Source organism: Podarcis raffonei, chromosome 6, assembly GCF_027172205.1.
Source record: "Podarcis raffonei isolate rPodRaf1 chromosome 6, rPodRaf1.pri, whole genome shotgun sequence".
NCBI lineage: Eukaryota > Metazoa > Chordata > Lepidosauria > Squamata > Lacertidae > Podarcis > Podarcis raffonei.
Genome location: NC_070607.1, coordinates 87302744 through 87320765, shown reverse-complemented (window position 1 = coordinate 87320765; position 18022 = coordinate 87302744). Strand labels below are relative to the sequence as shown.

General features: G+C 39.3%; 1 protein-coding gene across 1 annotated transcript in view; it reads left to right on the top strand.

Annotated features, from left to right (window-relative positions):
- Positions 1 to 910: 910 nt before the first annotated feature.
- SYCP2 (synaptonemal complex protein 2) overlaps positions 911 to 18022 on the top strand; it is a 46203-nt gene continuing 29091 nt past the window's right edge. Inside the window, exons 1-18 of the mRNA XM_053394401.1 lie at positions 911 to 1016; positions 3454 to 3503; positions 4300 to 4440; positions 5976 to 6106; positions 7144 to 7246; positions 8197 to 8221; positions 9614 to 9699; positions 10452 to 10540; positions 11279 to 11313; positions 12237 to 12379; positions 12457 to 12509; positions 13486 to 13531; positions 14105 to 14200; positions 14695 to 14755; positions 14975 to 15123; positions 15969 to 16043; positions 16513 to 16671; positions 16770 to 16866. Of these exons, the coding sequence (XP_053250376.1) occupies positions 3477 to 3503; positions 4300 to 4440; positions 5976 to 6106; positions 7144 to 7246; positions 8197 to 8221; positions 9614 to 9699; positions 10452 to 10540; positions 11279 to 11313; positions 12237 to 12379; positions 12457 to 12509; positions 13486 to 13531; positions 14105 to 14200; positions 14695 to 14755; positions 14975 to 15123; positions 15969 to 16043; positions 16513 to 16671; positions 16770 to 16866 (1516 nt within the window). The 5' untranslated portion in view covers positions 911 to 1016; positions 3454 to 3476. The remainder of the gene's footprint in view (positions 1017 to 3453; positions 3504 to 4299; positions 4441 to 5975; positions 6107 to 7143; positions 7247 to 8196; positions 8222 to 9613; positions 9700 to 10451; positions 10541 to 11278; positions 11314 to 12236; positions 12380 to 12456; positions 12510 to 13485; positions 13532 to 14104; positions 14201 to 14694; positions 14756 to 14974; positions 15124 to 15968; positions 16044 to 16512; positions 16672 to 16769; positions 16867 to 18022) is intronic.

Sequence of the window (18022 nt, the reverse complement as noted above, 5' to 3'; positions counted from 1 at the left end):
TAGAACAGTGCTTGAAGTGGCATACTTAGAAAATCCACATACTGATTAGAATAAAACGGCAATAGGGTGGCTGCTGCTGAATGTTTTTCCCCTTTTTTTAAGTCTGTGGGGGACAATATTTACCTCAGCGTTTCTTTTTCTACGTTTTTAGAAAGTGCAGCGAAGGAAGCAGCGTTTCAGCGAGCCACATGTGCTCGCCCAAAATGAGCTCGTTTCTCAGCTGTACACATTTTTGTTTTAAACGCAGCAACAGTGCTAGAATTTGGGAAGGATTTAAGAACTTGAAAGCAATTTAGTGAATTCTCTCCTCACATCTTAAAAAAATGGAGGCCGTACTTATTTACTATGACTGGTACCATTACTACCAATGACAATAAATGTTAACTAGCGCCATTTATCATTATGTCCAATGAAGCGAGGGCATTATGAAAATACTGAGGTGAATTGAAAAGCACTTGAGGGGATACTGTGGAGAAGGGAAAACTACTCTAAAGATGGTCGTGGCAGTTCGTGCGTTCGCGGGGGGCGGGGAAAAAATAGAAATACAGTAAATTAAACGCTCGACATTTGCCCGCAAGTCGAGTTAGCAGTTGCGGGCGACAATCGCGTCAACCTCTGGAGCGAGCAGGGGCGGGGCGAGAAACAGCGGTTGACAACGACCGTTATCAGCCACGCTCGTCACCCGCTGATTGGCTGGAAGGAACATGCAGCATGGAGAAGGAGGAGGAAGCGAGCGTGACTGCGTGGGGAGGGCCTTGGATTTGGGAGAGAGGATTTCCTCGCCCCGCCCCCTCCGCGGCCCGCCTCTGAGTGACCCCGCCTTCCACCTCAGGACGGCTTAAAGCGATTGGCTGTCAGGGTTCCTCGAGGCGGGCGTATTCCTCCGGAAAGGTGATTGGCTGGCGGGACGGCGGCGCGTCTTGGCGGCTTCGTTCGGGCGTCGTGTGAGGGAAGCGCCTAAGCCTTTCCTCGCAGCCACGGCTTCAGGGCCACCCTCGCCTGAGGGCGCTGGCCAGGTAACCGGGTAGAGCAGGCCCATGGAAATGAACGGGCCTAAGTTAGTCACGTCTCTTGGTCTCAGCGCGCCTGCCTCACGCCGGATGCAACCCTCTTGTTTTGATATACCCCTCCCCCCCCGTTCCACTTCGGATTTCTTGGCAGTAATCTTGCTAGATCATTGGTTTCCTTTTCCTTCTGAGAGAAATCTAGCTAATTTTCGTGGAAATACCGTATTTGCTTCGTTCGCCTTTTTAACTGCTGTGCCCCTTGGGTTATTTTACCCACCGGTTTCCACATTGGGGATAGAAACACAAAAACAGACCCCCGTTTGCAAATGTTTCTTGTCAGCCTGCAAGGGAAGGGAGGGGACAGTGGGTGACATTTGCCTAAGGGAGGTTATACAAACGCTTTAAAATAAGTCATTCGTTTTACAAGTCTTCCTTGAGTATTTTGGTCCGCTTGAACTTCATGGAGACAAGAAACTGCTCCTGTTGAGAGTTTTAGCTTAGACTGCATTTATCCAGGCAAGTGTTAACCCCAGCTTATCTACTGTAAAACTCACCCTTGTTGCCCCAAATTCTTACTAGTAGTTATGCAGCATACAACAGCTTTTTCATACTGCTGTAGCATGGTTGTAGTTGCTTTGATAATTACTGCTGCTAGGCAACTGCCAAAGAAATGATAAAAAGTCTTCAAAGGGCTTAGATTGCTGGATCTTGCCTAGTCATACCTGTTCCTGTGCCTTTAAAAGCATGCTGACCTGAAGTAATCAGAATATGAAGTTTTTCACTACACAGGGCTAAGCGTTATCACATTAGTTTCTGCACACCTAACCATCATTAAAGGTACAGCTAGGGACAATTTCAAACTTTGTCAGTCCTAGAAAAGAAGACCATCAATATAATGTTTTTTGTTGTAGGAACAGAGTTATCCCAGAATGAAAATAAATAAATAAACATGTAAACTCCAAGGCAATTTGTTCATTGTTCATTCAAAACATATAAACAAACATGATTTGGGTTGCAACTGAGGGAGGTTACAGATTGCATACATTTTTATTGCCTGTGCAAGAAAAAAGGAAGGAATGTTACTCCAAAAGTTCAAAATTACGTACATTGGGTAATAAACCTAATGGCATTGGGTTGGATCTAATCCTAACCAGCTCCCTAGCCTGGCAGGGTTTTATGGCGCAATAGGGCCACTTCTATATCTGCAGCCTTGCTATGCATGTCAGACGGAAGGGGCAGTGAAATTGCTTCTGCAGCCTGGCACTGCAATTGAGCCTGATAACAGGTGGAAGGGGGACCCCTATGGCAGTGCAGTGATGCTGGTGTAACTGCAGATGGGGGTCCAACAGCCAGCAGGCTGGGTGGAGGGATACTACCCCCCCCCAAGGCCTGGTAAAAGGAGATTTGAATTGCTCTGTCAGGTGTGCTTAGTGTGAAATCAATGGGATTTAAGTGAATGCACTATTTTTAACTTGAAATCAGCCAACAATATTATAATAAACCATGGCAGTCCTAATTCCAGTGGAGTGGTGAAGATATCCCACTAAATCACCAGGTTCACTTCTTGGGAGTGCTTCTGGATGTGTGCCTACTGGATAGCTAGGCTAAGGCTGTGACAGCAGCTCATACTGAGCTTCAGCTAATAATCAAGTATGTCCCTTCTTGGAAAATGGGGGTCTAAACTCAATGTTGATACATGGCCTAGTAAATATGACTAGTTTGTTGAATGTGGAACTGCTCTTTAATATCTGGCATAAGGTTAGTTGCAGAGTTTTTAAGTAACTGCACACTGAGACTTTGGCTGAACTCTTGCTAAGAAGTTGTAGCATTACTGAAAAAGACCTGCAGCATCAATCTACCAAATTTGATGGGTGCTGATCTTAAAGAATGGAAGTGTTCAGATCCCTAAGGTATGCTGGCCCTGGACTGTGTAGGGATTTATTAACACATTGAAATGTACAGAAACTGTTGGAGAAGTCCTTGTATATTAATGTTTTTATCTATTTTTGCCTTTAGCAAGCAGGCATTCTTCATCAGTTGTAGCTTCTGAACCGTTCTCAAGGACAACTGTTATAGTAGGCAGATACACCAGTTCAAATATTAAATGGTGAAAATTGTGTTGCATAACTTGCAATGTTTGCATGTATACTTGGAAGAAGTTAACTGTGTTCAATGGGGCTTATAACGCTACTACATAAAATTAATCAATACTATTGTAAAGTAGATGCAGAGTCAGATTTTGAAGCAGAAATAGGTTTTAATTGCCACAGATAATCTTAAAGAACACATCATTTTAATCATCGGTTTACTTGTACATTTTTGTTGTGTTTTTAATATTACTGATAAAATGTAACTTTTTACAGTTGTAGTATACAGTATATATATTAATTAAATTTAGATTTTATATTAATTAAAATGTGCATTTCCTCAATTTTTTGCCTCTCAGGTTAACTATATGAAACTGTCAAAATGCCTGTTAGGAGGCGGGAAGGACAGGTATGTGCTGCTCTGTATCTGTTCTGAGTTGTTTTTGTTTTAATAGCTTAGCCTTTTACATTACCAAATAATAGTTTTACGGGCATAAGGTATTTGTTTGTTTTTAATAGTCTGTACAGGCCTTATACATTATTATTCCCAAGAATGATTTTTTTGTTCAATCCAGACCCCAAAGAGTTGTAGAAAATTGATTTATTTGATGTTTAGCTCACCCTTTCCTCCCCCCTCCCACTTTGAATGTGCATAAAGTAATAAAACTAGTGGAACTACTGCAGTATAATTGAATACACACATGGTTACCCAAACCACTATATATCTTCCAAGCATCTTTGATTCAGGAACAGGTAATTGTTTCCTAATTCCTAAGGAACGTGTACAAATGCATACATGATATTCCCCTCCTTTGATTTCAGAGAAAGGGGCTGCATTGCCTGTACATGCTTTTGCTTATATATACAGCTGTCTCTTCCATTGATTTGAATGGAGAAGCCACTGTAACCATAGAAACTTTGAGTTGTGTCCAGTGTAGTGCTATTTGAGCATCCCATCAACACAAGGATTTCTGCTTGCACAATGGAATATTCCCCCCTTTCCAGTCATTGCTATTAACATTAACATCTTTCTAACATTTTAGCACTATACTTCTCTTTTATTTTTAAAAAAGCCAGAAAAGTATTTTAGTCCTAATTAAAAGATTGATTAAAAATACAGATTTGCATAAGATTTGTCACTGTGCTCAATGTAACTGAAGTATTAAGTAGTACTATTTGTGTGTTTCCCCCCCCCATTCTGACAGCTGGAAAAATGTATAGATGATGCTACAAGAAAAAATGACTTCCAAGCATTGGAACAGTTCTTGGAAACTGATTTTTCTGGTGGTATTTCTCACAAATGCAGCAAACAGTTTCTCAATAAATTAGACAAACTTATATGCCAGGTAATGGATTTTTGTTTTTGTGTTACTTCAGTACATACTGGAATATTTTATAAAATATTGTTTAGGGCAGTTTAAATTATAGGAGAACCATAGGCTTGATAGTATTATGAAGTATTGTTGATAGTATCCTGCCTCTTTGAGATGAAAAATTGTCTGTTGTGAGTTCACAGACTCCTTCTTTCTGTTAATCTCTCAGCACAAAATCACATAGGAACCTACTCAATATTTTCTAAGTTCTTCTCCATCGTCCTTTTGCCAACAGACATGTGTTGGGTGGGAACAGGAGAGAGGTCTTTTAAGTTCCATTGCATTGCCCTCTCTTTGTTTGCTTTTAAATGGACTGTTAAGATTGTTTCATCATAGCATGCATTTTACAGTAAAAGCATTGTTATGCTTTTATTCTGCTGCTGTTTACATATTTATTTATGAAGTTATAATGGCATCTTAGGAGTAAAAATGTTTTTTGTGTGTGATTTACAATTTGGGTGGTAAGGTAAAGGTAAAGGTACCCCTGCCCGTACGGGCCAGTCTTGACAGACTCTAGGGTTGTGCGCCCATCTCACTTAAGAGGCCAGGGGATAGCGCTGTCCGGAGACACTTCCGGTTCACGTGGCCAGTGTGACAAAGCTGCATCTGGCGAGCCAGCGCAGCACACGGAAACGCCGTTTACCTTCCCGCCAGTAAGCGGTCCCTATTTATCTACTTGCACCCGGGGGTGCTTTCGAACTGCTAGGTTGGCAGGCGCTGGGACCGAGCAACGGGAGCGCACCCCGCCGCGGGGATTCGAACTGCCGACCTGTCGATCGGCAAGCCCTAGGCGCTGAGGCTTTTACCCACAGCGCCACCCGCGTCCCGTACTGTGGTCTAAACCACTGAGCCTCTTGGGCTTGCCTATCAGAAGGTTGGCAATTCGAATCCCCCTGACAGGGTGAGCTCCCATTGCTGGGTCCCAGCTCCTGCCAACCTAGCATTTCAAAAGCACGCCAAAAAAGTGCAAGTAGAGAAATAGGTACTGCTGTTTCCGTGCACTGCTCTGGTTTCTGTGTTCCGTTGTGCCAGAAGCGGCTTAGTCATGCTGGCCACATGACCCAGAAAAAAAACTGTCTGCGGACAAATGCTGGCTCCCTCAGCCTGTAAAGCGGGATGAGCGCCGCAACCCCAGAGTCGTCCGTGACTCGACTTAACTGTCGGGGGTCTTTACCTTTTTAAGATGACTTTGATTTTATCATAAATTTCTTTGTGGAGACAAGCAGTTTCTTTTTTTAAGAAAAATGTTTCCTTAAATATGTGACTTCAAGGGGTCGGGGCCCTCCAAAATAGTTGTGAAGGTGGTGCTGGTGTGGGGCAAGGAGGGAATCAGCAACATTTCTGCCACCCCCATATCCCCTCAGGTTCTTGGATCTTATCTTTTTCTTCTTTTGGATGGAAGGAGACCTTCATTTGTGGCTGACAAGTCTGGATCCAACCCATTGTTTTCATCCTGTTAAGTAAAGTTTTTTGTATAATTACTGAAATTTTTGTTTTTCAATTTTCAGGGACTTGACAATGAAGAAGTCAAGAATGTTTCCACTATGTTGAATACTCTTCTGAAACAAGGCAGAAATATAACCATATTAGGGGAAATTGGGTTTCCAGCAATGGTAGAATATGGTCTTGTTCAAAAGATAAGTATAGGAAATTCAAAAATATTACCTAGGAGTAATTAGAGATAAAGTACAGTGGTACCTCAGGTTAAGAACTTAATTCGTTCTGGAGGTCTGTTCTTAACCTGAAACTGTTCTTAACCTGAAGCACCACTTTAGCTAATAGGGCCTCCTGCTGCTGCCGGGCCGCCGGAGCACAATTTCTGTTCTCATCCTGAAGCAAAGTTCTTAACCCGAGGTACTATTTCTGGGTTAGCGGAGTCAGTAACCTGAAGCGTCTGTAACCCGAGGTACCACTGTAATAGCAACATATTGGACGTCCATTTGATTTGAGTGCTGAACAGTGATTTAAAACTGATAATGGCTCCTTGTATGGGACGCGGGTGGCACTGTGGGTTAAACCACAGAGCCTAGGACTTGCCGATCAGAAGGTTGGTGGTTCGAATCCGCGGTCCTAGCGGTTCAAAAGCACGTCAAAGTGCAAGCAGATAAATAGGTACCGCTCCGGTGGGAAGGTAAACAGCGTTTTCATGTGTTGCTCTGGTTCGCTTAGTCATGCTGGCCACATAACCCAGAAGCTGTACGCCGGGTCCCTCGGCCAATAAAGCGAGATGAGCGCCACAACCCCAGAGTCGGCCATGACTGGACCTAATGGTCAGGGGTCCCTTTACTTTTACCTATTTGTATCACTAAATCATAATGATGATAAATCATAATGATCCTGCTCCCCAATAATTGTATCAGTCATTTGAGTGGAGAGGGAACGAGCCCCGTCCCCAGGCTGATTTGCATGAGTGGGGGGCAGTTATGTGCCTATGTGTTTTTCTTTTCTCTCTCTCTCATTCATTCTCTTTTTCTTTATGCAAGCATGTGTGATAAACTGTGTTGACCACACCTACCACAGGCATGAGGCAAAGTTGGCCATGAGTGCACATTGCCCTTGCGCCAAAAGAAGGCTTGTTACCTTTGGTTTTCAATTGGAAAACAGCCTGGTGAATTCTAGAAATAATAATAACTTTTAAATGTATACTTATAAAAACCTTTTATGTTTTCTCTACATGGTAAATTGGTTTGAAAAGGCTCAAGAAATTATCCAAAATACAGTAAATGAAAAGAATGACAAATTTGCCACTCTGTTTGAAGACTTCTTTGATGTTCTTATGGTAAATATGTACCTCTTGCATTGTTCCATAAACTGACATGTATTTATTAAACATTTATAAGATGTATGTATCAAATATTTGGGGGAAAGCTTTTTTATGTAGCACATTTTTCGCTCTATAAGATGCACCAGACCATAAGATGCACCTAATTTTTGGAGGAGGAAAACAAGAAAAAAAATATTCTGAATCTCAAAAGCCAGAACAGCAAGAGGGATCGCTGCGCAGCGAAAGCAGCGATCCCTCTTGCTGTTCTGGCTTCTGGGATGGTTGCGCAGCCTGCATTTGCTCCATAAGACGCACACACATTTCCCCTTACTTTTTAGGAGGGAAAAACTGGGTCTTATAGAGCAAAAAATATGGTACATTATTTTAACTCATTGGTCATAATTAACTACTGTATCTAAACTTTAAGAAAACAAGAAATCCAACTGTATTAAAAAGACAATTAGATATTCATTGTTTATCCCATATGCAGATAAAGGATATCATGTTCAAAATTTCTATTTGGTTATTTCAAATGTAAACTATAGCTATGCACATATAAGCAATCTCATTAGGTTGTCTCTTCTCTTCTCTTCTTGTCCATTTCCTCTTCTTTTTCAGCATAATTTTGTGAAAATATAGTTATTACATGTGTATTTTTCTGGGGTCTGCCTAAACAGAAACAGAAAACAATTCTAAAGATTTCTCATTGATAGCAGAATTCAGTGACTTTGGGGCACCCAGTTTTTGCTGATCCTTCCTATTCACTGCAGCCTGTCTGTTTCCTGAAAAGCTGCTTCCTTAAATGCTGTGCCTCTGGGTTTAGCAAAATTCAGGTTCTGCCTTGGATTAATGGAATTGCTTTTTAATAGCACAAAGTCACCATTGGATACAATCCATTTCCACAAATAAAGTAGTAGTCCTGATTGTGCAGAGTGATTTTAATATGTTGTTTATTTAAATTGTAGATAGTACATGATACCAGCAGTAAAGGTATGCATGAAACTAATTACTATAATTATATTTATTATATTTCTAGTTGCATATACTGTTAGTCCTATAGGTGTTTTGGTTAATCAGTAATGAGTGTATTCTATATACAGTGGTGCCTCGCAAGACGAAATTAATCCGTTCCGCGAGTATCTTCGTCTTGCGGTTTTTTCGTCTTGCGAAGCACGGCTATTAGCGGCTTAGCGGCTTTAAGAAAAAGGAAACAAACTCGCAAGAACTCGCAAGACGTTTCGTCTTGCGAAGCAAGCCCATAGGGAAATTCGTCTTGCGGAACGACTCAAAAAACGGAAAACCCTTTCGTCTAGCAATTTTTTTATCTTGCGAGGCATTCGTCTTGCAGGGCACCACTGTATTACAGTCAAATAGCCTAGATGCTGGGCTGGGGGAAGGCACTTCCCCATTGTCAAAAAGAGAAAATGCATCCCAAAAAGTGGCAGGGAGAGGAAATAGACTTACATAAACTTTGCATATACTGATTTATGTGGAGAGAGGAAGAAAGAAAAATTGATGGATGCACATTTAGGCTGTGTACACACAACTGGCTTAAAATGCAGCCAAGTCATTTTTTCCCCAATTTGGATGAATCTGGTTTCATCTTCTTACAAAATGGATTGTGGCTAATTTTGTGTGTATACCACTTCCAAAAACAGTGCTGGGAGTCCACTGGATGAATAGTAAATAGGAGGATGTACACAGCCTTAGGTATTTTTACAGTAATTTAAATAGAAATGCAGTACAATTCACTATAATGGGGAATACTGTGATCAGGTAAACTGCGCTTGCTTAGTTTGCTGTCCAGATGTGTGTTGGTGGGTCTCTTCAAGAAACCTACTGCCCCTTCTTACAATTCTTTATCTTTAAAGTTGACTTGGACTAGACAGCTCTTCAAATAGAAGGTTGTCTTATATAAAGTAAGACACATGGCGACCTTATTGGATTATGAAGTTTCAGATAATCTACAAGCTTTGAAAGATGCTAAGTTTGTGGCTCTCTGTAGAAATGAAAAAGACTACTTTTGAATCATTATAGAGAAAGAGGCTGCAATCCTCTATACAGTCTTCTTAAATCGCATTGATTTAAGATTTAAGCAGCCCAACCTTCTACAGAGATGCAGCCAAAAGCTCTAGCAAATGAGCTTTACTGTTCCTTGTTCCTTTCAGGTTGCATAAATTAAAGATGGCTGAAATTTAGAATGCTTGTATGTTAAATTCCTGTTTGTTTTGTGTCACTTCAGACAATCAGTATTTATAAAGCCTTCTTGCTTTCTAAATGAAAGGCTTTAAAAGTGCTTATTCACACTATAATTGCCAGTTTTTTTGAAATATATGGCTTTGTAGAGACTTATGTAAATCATATATTACAATATTTGTTTAGGTAAAATACAAGTACTAGAAAATTTTGTTTTACGAACATGCACACTTGCTACTGATAAAAGAATTAACATTTATATTCAGCAGGAGGTAAGAAATTTCTTTCTTCTGGACAATGTTAGGTTTTAATGATTATCCCCTGTTACCTGGTGTATTTTAAAAAGTTTTTATTCAGTTTTTTAAAAGACAGTATAGAAATAATGCACATATACCTACTTCTCTGATCTCTGTGTCCATTTGTTTTAACGTGTTTATTTTGATGCATTTCTTCTATATATTTTTGAAAAATGTTTCTCTGCTAGCACTATCCCATTTTTATAATTTCAATAAATTAACATCCTTTTTTTCTCAAGCACTTTAAAGAACATTTCCTTTTTTTTCTTTCTCTTATGTAATTTCTGTTGTTCAGTCCCTTATGTATTCTTTGGCTACTCTATCAGCACATAGCTGATATCATAGCTGACATACCAGCCACTAGGGTTGACTTTTGAAAAGTGCTTTTGTATTTTTAGCGATGCTTCATTGTGTATAGTTGGCCACATACTTGTCCAACAAAGGCCTGACTGACTTGTTCTTCTGCACATTGTGGGTAGATAGTTTATCCAGACTTTAGCAGAGGAGAATTTCTCTTGCTCCACTAAACTGATAACCCTGTGTTGTACCCTTAGACTCAGATTTATATATTACAGAATAAACATTTAAGATCTGCAGTCATTAAAATCGAGATTCTTAAGTTACATTGTTTTAATGCACAAGTAAAGATATTCTTTCACCTAATGCATTGCAAATATTTCTTGTTCTAATGTGGTTAATTTTCAATCATTTATTTTTATTATCCTTAGGCAGTAAGAAAATTGAACACAATGCTTGATTCTATGCCCCGAGATACTAGAAAGAAAATTATTTCTACAGAGGAAATGCAAGAAGTCATGTAATTATTTAATCTTTAATATAATTACATAAGTCTTTCCCCTTTTCATAAAACTAGAACCTTGGTAAGAGAATCTAATTTTGAGGCAAAATCATTTTGTTGACATGGCTTTAGGCACAATCCAGCCTCTGGGTTAAGCATTTTTAGAAAGCTGCTCTTAGAAGGCAGCATCAAAGAAGAAAGATCACAAGATGCTGGTTTAAGGAAAGTCAATGTAAATTAATGCAGAAATCTCAGCCAGATCAAACATGACAGATGGCCAACCAACCTCTGCTTAAGAACCTCCAAGAAAGGAGAGTCCATCACTTCTCATGAGAGTCTGTTCCACTGTCAAACAGCTCTTACTTTTCTGTTCTTCCTGATGTTTAGTCAGAATCTCTTTTCTTGTAACTTGAATCCATTGCTTCGGCTCCTATCCTCTGGAGCAGGAGAAAACAAGCTTGCTCCATGTGACAACCCTTGTGATATTTGAAGATGGCGATTATATCTCCTCTCAGTCTCCTCTTTACCAGGCTAAACATACCCAGCTCTCTCAAGTTTTCTGATATAGGCCAAACATTATTTTTATTTTTACAAAAATCAGCCCAAAAATAAACAGAAAAGACGACTTTTTGGAATAAGATATTCTTAATTGTGGATATCACCATGAAGGGGATGCACTAATCATTAAACAAAAGTATATAATTTAAAAACAAAAACAAAAGAAAAACACCTAAATCATAATATTTTGTTTTGCAGGAATGATATGGGAAAGAGAATTTTGGAAGCTGGGGGTAAGTGCAGAGGATACTTATGTTTCTTAGCTTAGATAATGTAACAGGAGTAGTTTTGCTATTGTGCCCATATTGACAATGTTAGCAGTATAAAGAATCGCATTTGAACATGAACATTAATTTGACAAAAGCATTCAGTTCACACATAAAAAGAACCCTCCCAGCTCTCACCTGGGAGCTTTCCCCTCTTCCTCCAGCTTCTCACACTGGGAGATCCTCTCTACCCTGCCTCTCGTGCAAGGCCCTTCCATCACTTTCCTGTATGTCTATTCCTTTAATTTAAGATAGGGAACTTCAAAAATCAAAACAGAAATATAGATAGAATTAACAGAAAGAAAACAATAATTAAAGATCATAGAAATGTAAGATAAGTAACTAAAATGAAAGAGAGAGGTCTTCTTATTCTCTGTTTGCCAATTATGTAGATAACAATTATTCAAAATATGTACTTCATATTAATATCCAGCTGTATTAAAGTTCAGCTTTTTCACAATCTGCTAGGTGTTGTTTTCTTCATCTTCAATCCGAGACATCTCAAATTTGCCTTTTTCCACTCTTTGAATAGGAGATCCCCATTGGCACTCAAGGACTCTAGTTATGCAGCATCTTCATATAAAAACAACAACAACCCTACTGAGTATGCTCAGTCCTCACTGGGGTGTTTTAGAGGCTTTTCCCTCTAAAGGTTATACCTACTTCTGCAAACCTTGAGGTCCCCCAAATCATACTCATGCTCCCTTTTTGTTTCTCAGTAGCCCAGTTTGTTTCTCAATAGCCCAGGCAGCTACAAGGCTATCATAACCCATTACCTTTATGCAATATATCATACATTGTATCATTTTTTAAAATTTAAGCAACTAGTTAGCAAGTGTAATATTTATCCCTGGAAGGTTTTATGCTAATATTCCTCTCGTACATTATAGACTATGACCTCCAAGTTGCCATTACAGAAGCTTTGTGCAGAATGACATCAGAAAAACAGAGGCGAGAACTCGCAAGCCAGTGGTTTTCAATGGAGTTTGTTAGTAATGCATTTAAAGAAATTAAGGATTCTGAGTTTGAAACAGTAAGTCACATTCAAATACTGGGTATTTCAAAGCAAAGGTATGATTGCAATACTTATGCTGCTTTTCTCCTTAACAGGATTGCAGAAAGTTCCTTAACCAGGTGAATGGCATTTTTGGAGACAAAAGAAGGTATGAAGTTAGCAATGAACCACCCTAAGATCGTTTGATGTCAGGCGGTATAGAAATGTGATTAATAAGAATAGTAACGGAAAGCACTTTTTTAATTGGAGAAGAATGCAACATTAGATATATATACACATGCAATGATATGACTTGACCTATCGCCCCCTTCTCCTTGTGCCCTCCATCTTTCCCAGCATCAGTGTCTTCTCCAGGGAGTCTTCTCTTCTCATGAGGTGGCCAAAATCATGAAGCTGAGGCTCCAGTACTTTGGCCACCTCATGAGAAGAGAAGACTCCCTGGAGAAGACACTGATGCTGGGAAAGATGGAGGGCACAAGGAGAAGGGGGCGACAGAGGACGAGATGGTTGGATAGTGTTTTCGAGGTTACCAGCATGAGTTTGACCAAACTGCGGGAGGTAGTGGAGGACAGAGGTGCCTGGTGTGCTCTGGTCCATGGGATCACGAAGAGTCGGACACGACTAAACGACTAAACAACAACAAACAACAACAAGGTCATAACACCTTGTTTGTGGGATCTGCACTGGCTGCTAAACTGCTTCCAGGCCAAGTTTGGCAGTTTGATAAGGCCAGATTACCCAATGGGTCACTGCTTTCTGCAGAAAACTGTCTTATTAAAGTCTGCAAAATATCAGAAACCTGCTCCACAGCAACCCAGAACTGCAGTATCATTGTGGCTGCCGGTTCTTTGTGGAAAAGCAATCTTGTTAAGATATGACAGGTACCCACTTTTTGCAGTTTGTTCCTTCTTTTGCTTGAGGCAAGAAACTTAATCTCTCTAATAGAATCTTCCAACCAGGTGGGGAAAATATATATAAACTTTTTTTTAGGAAATATTTTGTCCATAAGCAGGACTTTAATTTTTTCCCATTTGAAAAGGTAATGGAAAGTGGGAACAATTACCTGTGTGAGTAATGAGATGGGAAATGAACATATCTTCATTCTGTAATTTTTTTTTTGACAGGGTTTTTACCTATCCTTGTTTATCAGCTATGCTTTGTGAACATGAGGTAAGTTTATTTCTTTTGTCTTGTGTATCTTTTGTTTTATTAGAACTATTGGTGTTTTTGTTTAAAATTGAAACAGAGATATGTGTTTGATAGATTGTCAAAAAATTAGAGGTTCTTTGGAATGAAAAGGCAAATGAGTTATTATGACATTGGAGATTTGACACCAACATAAAATTCTGGGCCAATTTGGACCTGGCATTCCTAGTTTATTAAATTTAATAATGTTGAAATGAGTGTTTGACTAGTGTGCTCCCCCACATCTCTTCCTTTTAAATATTGTCCTCTTGGCATCTTAGTCACAGTTCCCCATTATCTTTGAAATGGAGAACTATGTTTTGATGTCGGTTTACTAACAGTTTGATCCTGGTTAGTAAATTAATATTTCCTGTTTCAAATGTAATTGGGAACAATAGTTTTAGGGGACCAGGAATGAAGTTCTGAATATGATGTGCAAGATAAAGGGTTGAGTATACAGGGCTTACCTGTTCAATAAAACTATTGTGTATTTAGTAAGAAATCTTACACCATTATACATGCATTTATAATTTTATATTTGGATTGAATTTCCTTTAGCTACAGATCCCAGCAGATGACAACCTTGAAGAATTTTGGATTGATTTTAATACTGGTAGCAAAAGTATATCCTTCTATGTTGCTGCGGATGATGGCGTAGGTTAATTTTTCTTATTGTATTAATTTTTTAGGGGTAGTTTAGTAGTCAAAGAAAATCAGTTAAGCTCTGCTGTGAAGGTACATTAGAGTAGCTGAGTGGATTTAGTAGATGTAGACTTTTTTCAAAACTACACTAGGTGTGGCAAGGGCCTGCATGGATTTTTATAGTCCTTGTCCTGCTCCTCCCCCAGCTGAAGTGTCCATATACTCAATCAAACGTACTAGGTTTCCTAGCCCACGTGCCCACTTTGGATAGTTGGGGGAAGGGAGCAGGTATAAAAAAGTGAGTGGAAAGTGGCACCTGTAACAGAAAAAACTGGCAGATCACTTAGAGATTTGGTTGACATGCTGGTCCACGATCCTCCAGGAAAACTAGTGCTCCAGGAGAACTAGTTGTTAACCTGAAATGTATGCCTTTTAACACCATATTATGCAAGCAAACAAAAATACAGTAAGAACTTTCATCCCTTTTCATCAAATTTTATTTTTAGGGTCATCAGTGGGAAACTGTTTGCATCCCTGAAGAAGAAGTAAAAACATACATTATTGAAGGTATTGAGCACATAAATTTATTTCTTATTCACAGTTAACTGTTTCTATTAAACGGGAAGGATGGGATTCATAATGAACCAATGGTATGATCATTACTCATTTCTTTTTTTAAAAAAACAACCCTAGTTTATTTGAATGCTGCATGCTTCTGCAATTTTTACAAATAATTAACATATAAGTAATAACAATTTAATATGAACACGCTTCATTGTTGCCTAGAGAAAGACAATAAGAAATTGTTGACAATGCATTTACACAATCCAATGTCTGTGGGTATCCAAGAAGGAGAGAAAATAATACTGCATTTTGATTCGGCATTGGAAATTGTGGATGCAGCGTTGAAGGTTTATGGTGCCTATAAACGTCAGGTAAAAGCGAACCAATTTCCTTTCTCATCTATCCTCTATCTAGCAACTGAAACAAAAATGGACGTTTCACTTTTGAGTGATTATAGTTCTTTTCATAGTTGGTTCTGTTTCTATTTATGCTATGTCCTGGTCTTGATTGTGGAGATCACACAATATTAATTTCACATGCACGTACATACTGCTGCTGTCTTATAGTAACAGGAAGCATTCACCCGTACCAGGAAGAATATACAAGGTAGACACACCATAGTCTCTCATTTCACAGAAATCACATAGAAGGTAGCTGAACATTTTGCCCCATCACTTTCTTTCTAGGAGGGCTAAAGACTTTGTTTTTAAATAAAAGTTCAGAAATCTGAGGCCCCTGCTGAGGGAACACCAGTAAAAGTGCTGTGGCACCATGGGTGCTGTGTTAGTCTAATATAAGGCTTTAAGCTAACATGTGATACAACAATTCAAACATACTGTCCTCACAAAAAAATGCATACACACTTTTCCTGAAAGCGTCCTGAACAAGCAGAAGCAATTTCCAGTGAGTTGGAACTGGCAAAAGGGAACGCTTTTCAGATCCATATTGACGGTTTCCCCCACAACAATGTTGTGAATTAGTCATTGTCCAAGAGAAAACACAAAAGAGGTCTCATAATAAAGCCCTTTATAATCTAAAAAGTGCATTATTTCTTTGTGTAAAGAGCCTAAACTGCAAAAATTAAGTTTCCCCTACTTACCATAAATTATTTTTATTTTGTATTTTCTGTTATATAGTGGTACTATTTCTGGGTTAGCGGAGTCTGTAACCTGAGGTACCACTGTATTGTGAAATATTTACTACTTAAATTTTTCAGGGATTTACAAAGAAGAATACTATGTCAGTTGCCAAAACAACAGTACATGTCATTTTTGATGAAAGTGAATCACAGGTTTGTATTTCAGTTTATAATGGGATAATATTAAAAGCAAGCTTCTGACTAATAAATCTTGAAGGCGTGCATTATTGTCTGAGATGGTGTATATTTTATCATTTCTTTATCTGTTCAAGTCTCATGAAAACCTTGTTATTCAAAAGCCTAAAAGTGACTTCATCCATTCACATTAAATCCCAGCAGAACAGCTGGATGTTTGCATGTGTGCATTTTAAACAAAATACTTTTGGGGCTACTATTTTATTCAGAATCTGCATGTGAGGGTTCAAATCCTACTTCCAATGTCATGCATAATTTTACACACCTCAGTCATGCTCCCCATAACTTGCCTTTTTTCTAAACTGAAAAGCACCCAAAATCAAAGCCTTCCCTTCTATTCTTTTATCCATTAACTTTATCTGAAATATTTTTAATAAATTGATTAGTATTGAACTGGGATTTTATTTTATTTTTTAAAAATAAACAGGTTATTGTACCAGAAAGTCAAGTATCTCCTTTGGAAGAAAACTCCTGTAAACCACTGGAAGATAAAGAAACTCATTCCCCACCACATCAGTATCTTCAGACACAGAAAAATTTGAATCAGAAACATAATAAGGGGGACTTGCAAACTGTTAAATCCAAGGTAATTTGTATAATAAAATGCAAAAGAAAATGATGCATATTACATTGCACGATTAGATTGGCATTATTTTAAATTATGCTTTTCTGTTTTATTTCAAGATTAATCCAGGTAAAAGGAAAGTGTCTGAGGCATCAATGGTGGTGCTGTCTGCTGCCAGGTTGTCTATGCCAAGTCCATTACCAGCGGTTAATACTTGTAAGTTAGATGCAATGTTGTAAGGTGTAATTTACTGTTGTATTTGCCATCTGCTATGAAAAATGCCTTGTTTTTATAACACATCAACAATTATGATCAACATCTGGGACAGGGGAATAAAATACCCTTAATAAGATTTTGGGCAGAGCAATCCAGTACTCCAGTTATGCTAGGTGTGAGGGAGATACAACTCTGCTGTGTTGGCAGACAAATATATGCTTAACCTAGGAGGCAAGGGAAAAATACAACTCAGAAAACCCCCAAACTGTACAAAAATGGCTGATATACCCTAATCAGGGCTCTGCCTGCAACAATGGACATGAATTCACATAGATCAAAATGAGCCCTCAACACCCATCATAAGATGACAAGATGACACTGCCCTCACTTCTTGAACCCTGGTGACTCAGGCCACAGTGGCCCCACTACTCCCAGTCCTACAGGCAGGGGTTCAAGCCTTTCATGTTGCTCAAAAGCACAATTTTTTAGGACAATACTTCTCCACCTGGAGTTTTGCCACTGGGTGTGTGCAGGTCTTAGGACAACACTTGGGGACCAAGTCAGGCCTCATTGGGAATAGTCTCTCAGACCTGACCCCTGGTGCCTTTACTAGATTTGATCTCATGCTCTCTGCTACAGTCTATAAAGGGCATCCCCCACAATTTTAGGACCAAAAGCAGCCATAACAGCTTTTTAGAATCATGCCAAGAAGCTCCTGGCTTCCTCAGCCACCACAAACTGCAAAAGAAGTCATTTCCATGGGTTAAGGAAGCGTTAACTGGGTTGGGTAATGATTACAAGCTATGAGGAAGGCAGGAGAGCAGAATTGTGGGAGATGTAGTGAATCTCCTCAGTTTTTTCTCCTGCCTTGGTGAAAGAGTCCATTCCTTCCAGCTCTCTCTGTTTTTCTGCCTTCTTCCACTCCTCAAGTTGCAGAAGCTACTGCTCTCCCAGGAAACACTCAAGAAAAGTGCTCTCCACAGAAGGCATACTTGTTGCCTTGTTTGAACAGCTTTGCCTTATGGAGTGAGTAGGAAAAGCAAACTGAGTGAGGATATCTTCCTGCTACTGTAGTTGTTTGAGGGGGGGGGAGATTCAAACCCAAAATAAGGCATAAAACAGCAACACCAGAAGCAACATAAATCATTGCACCCTT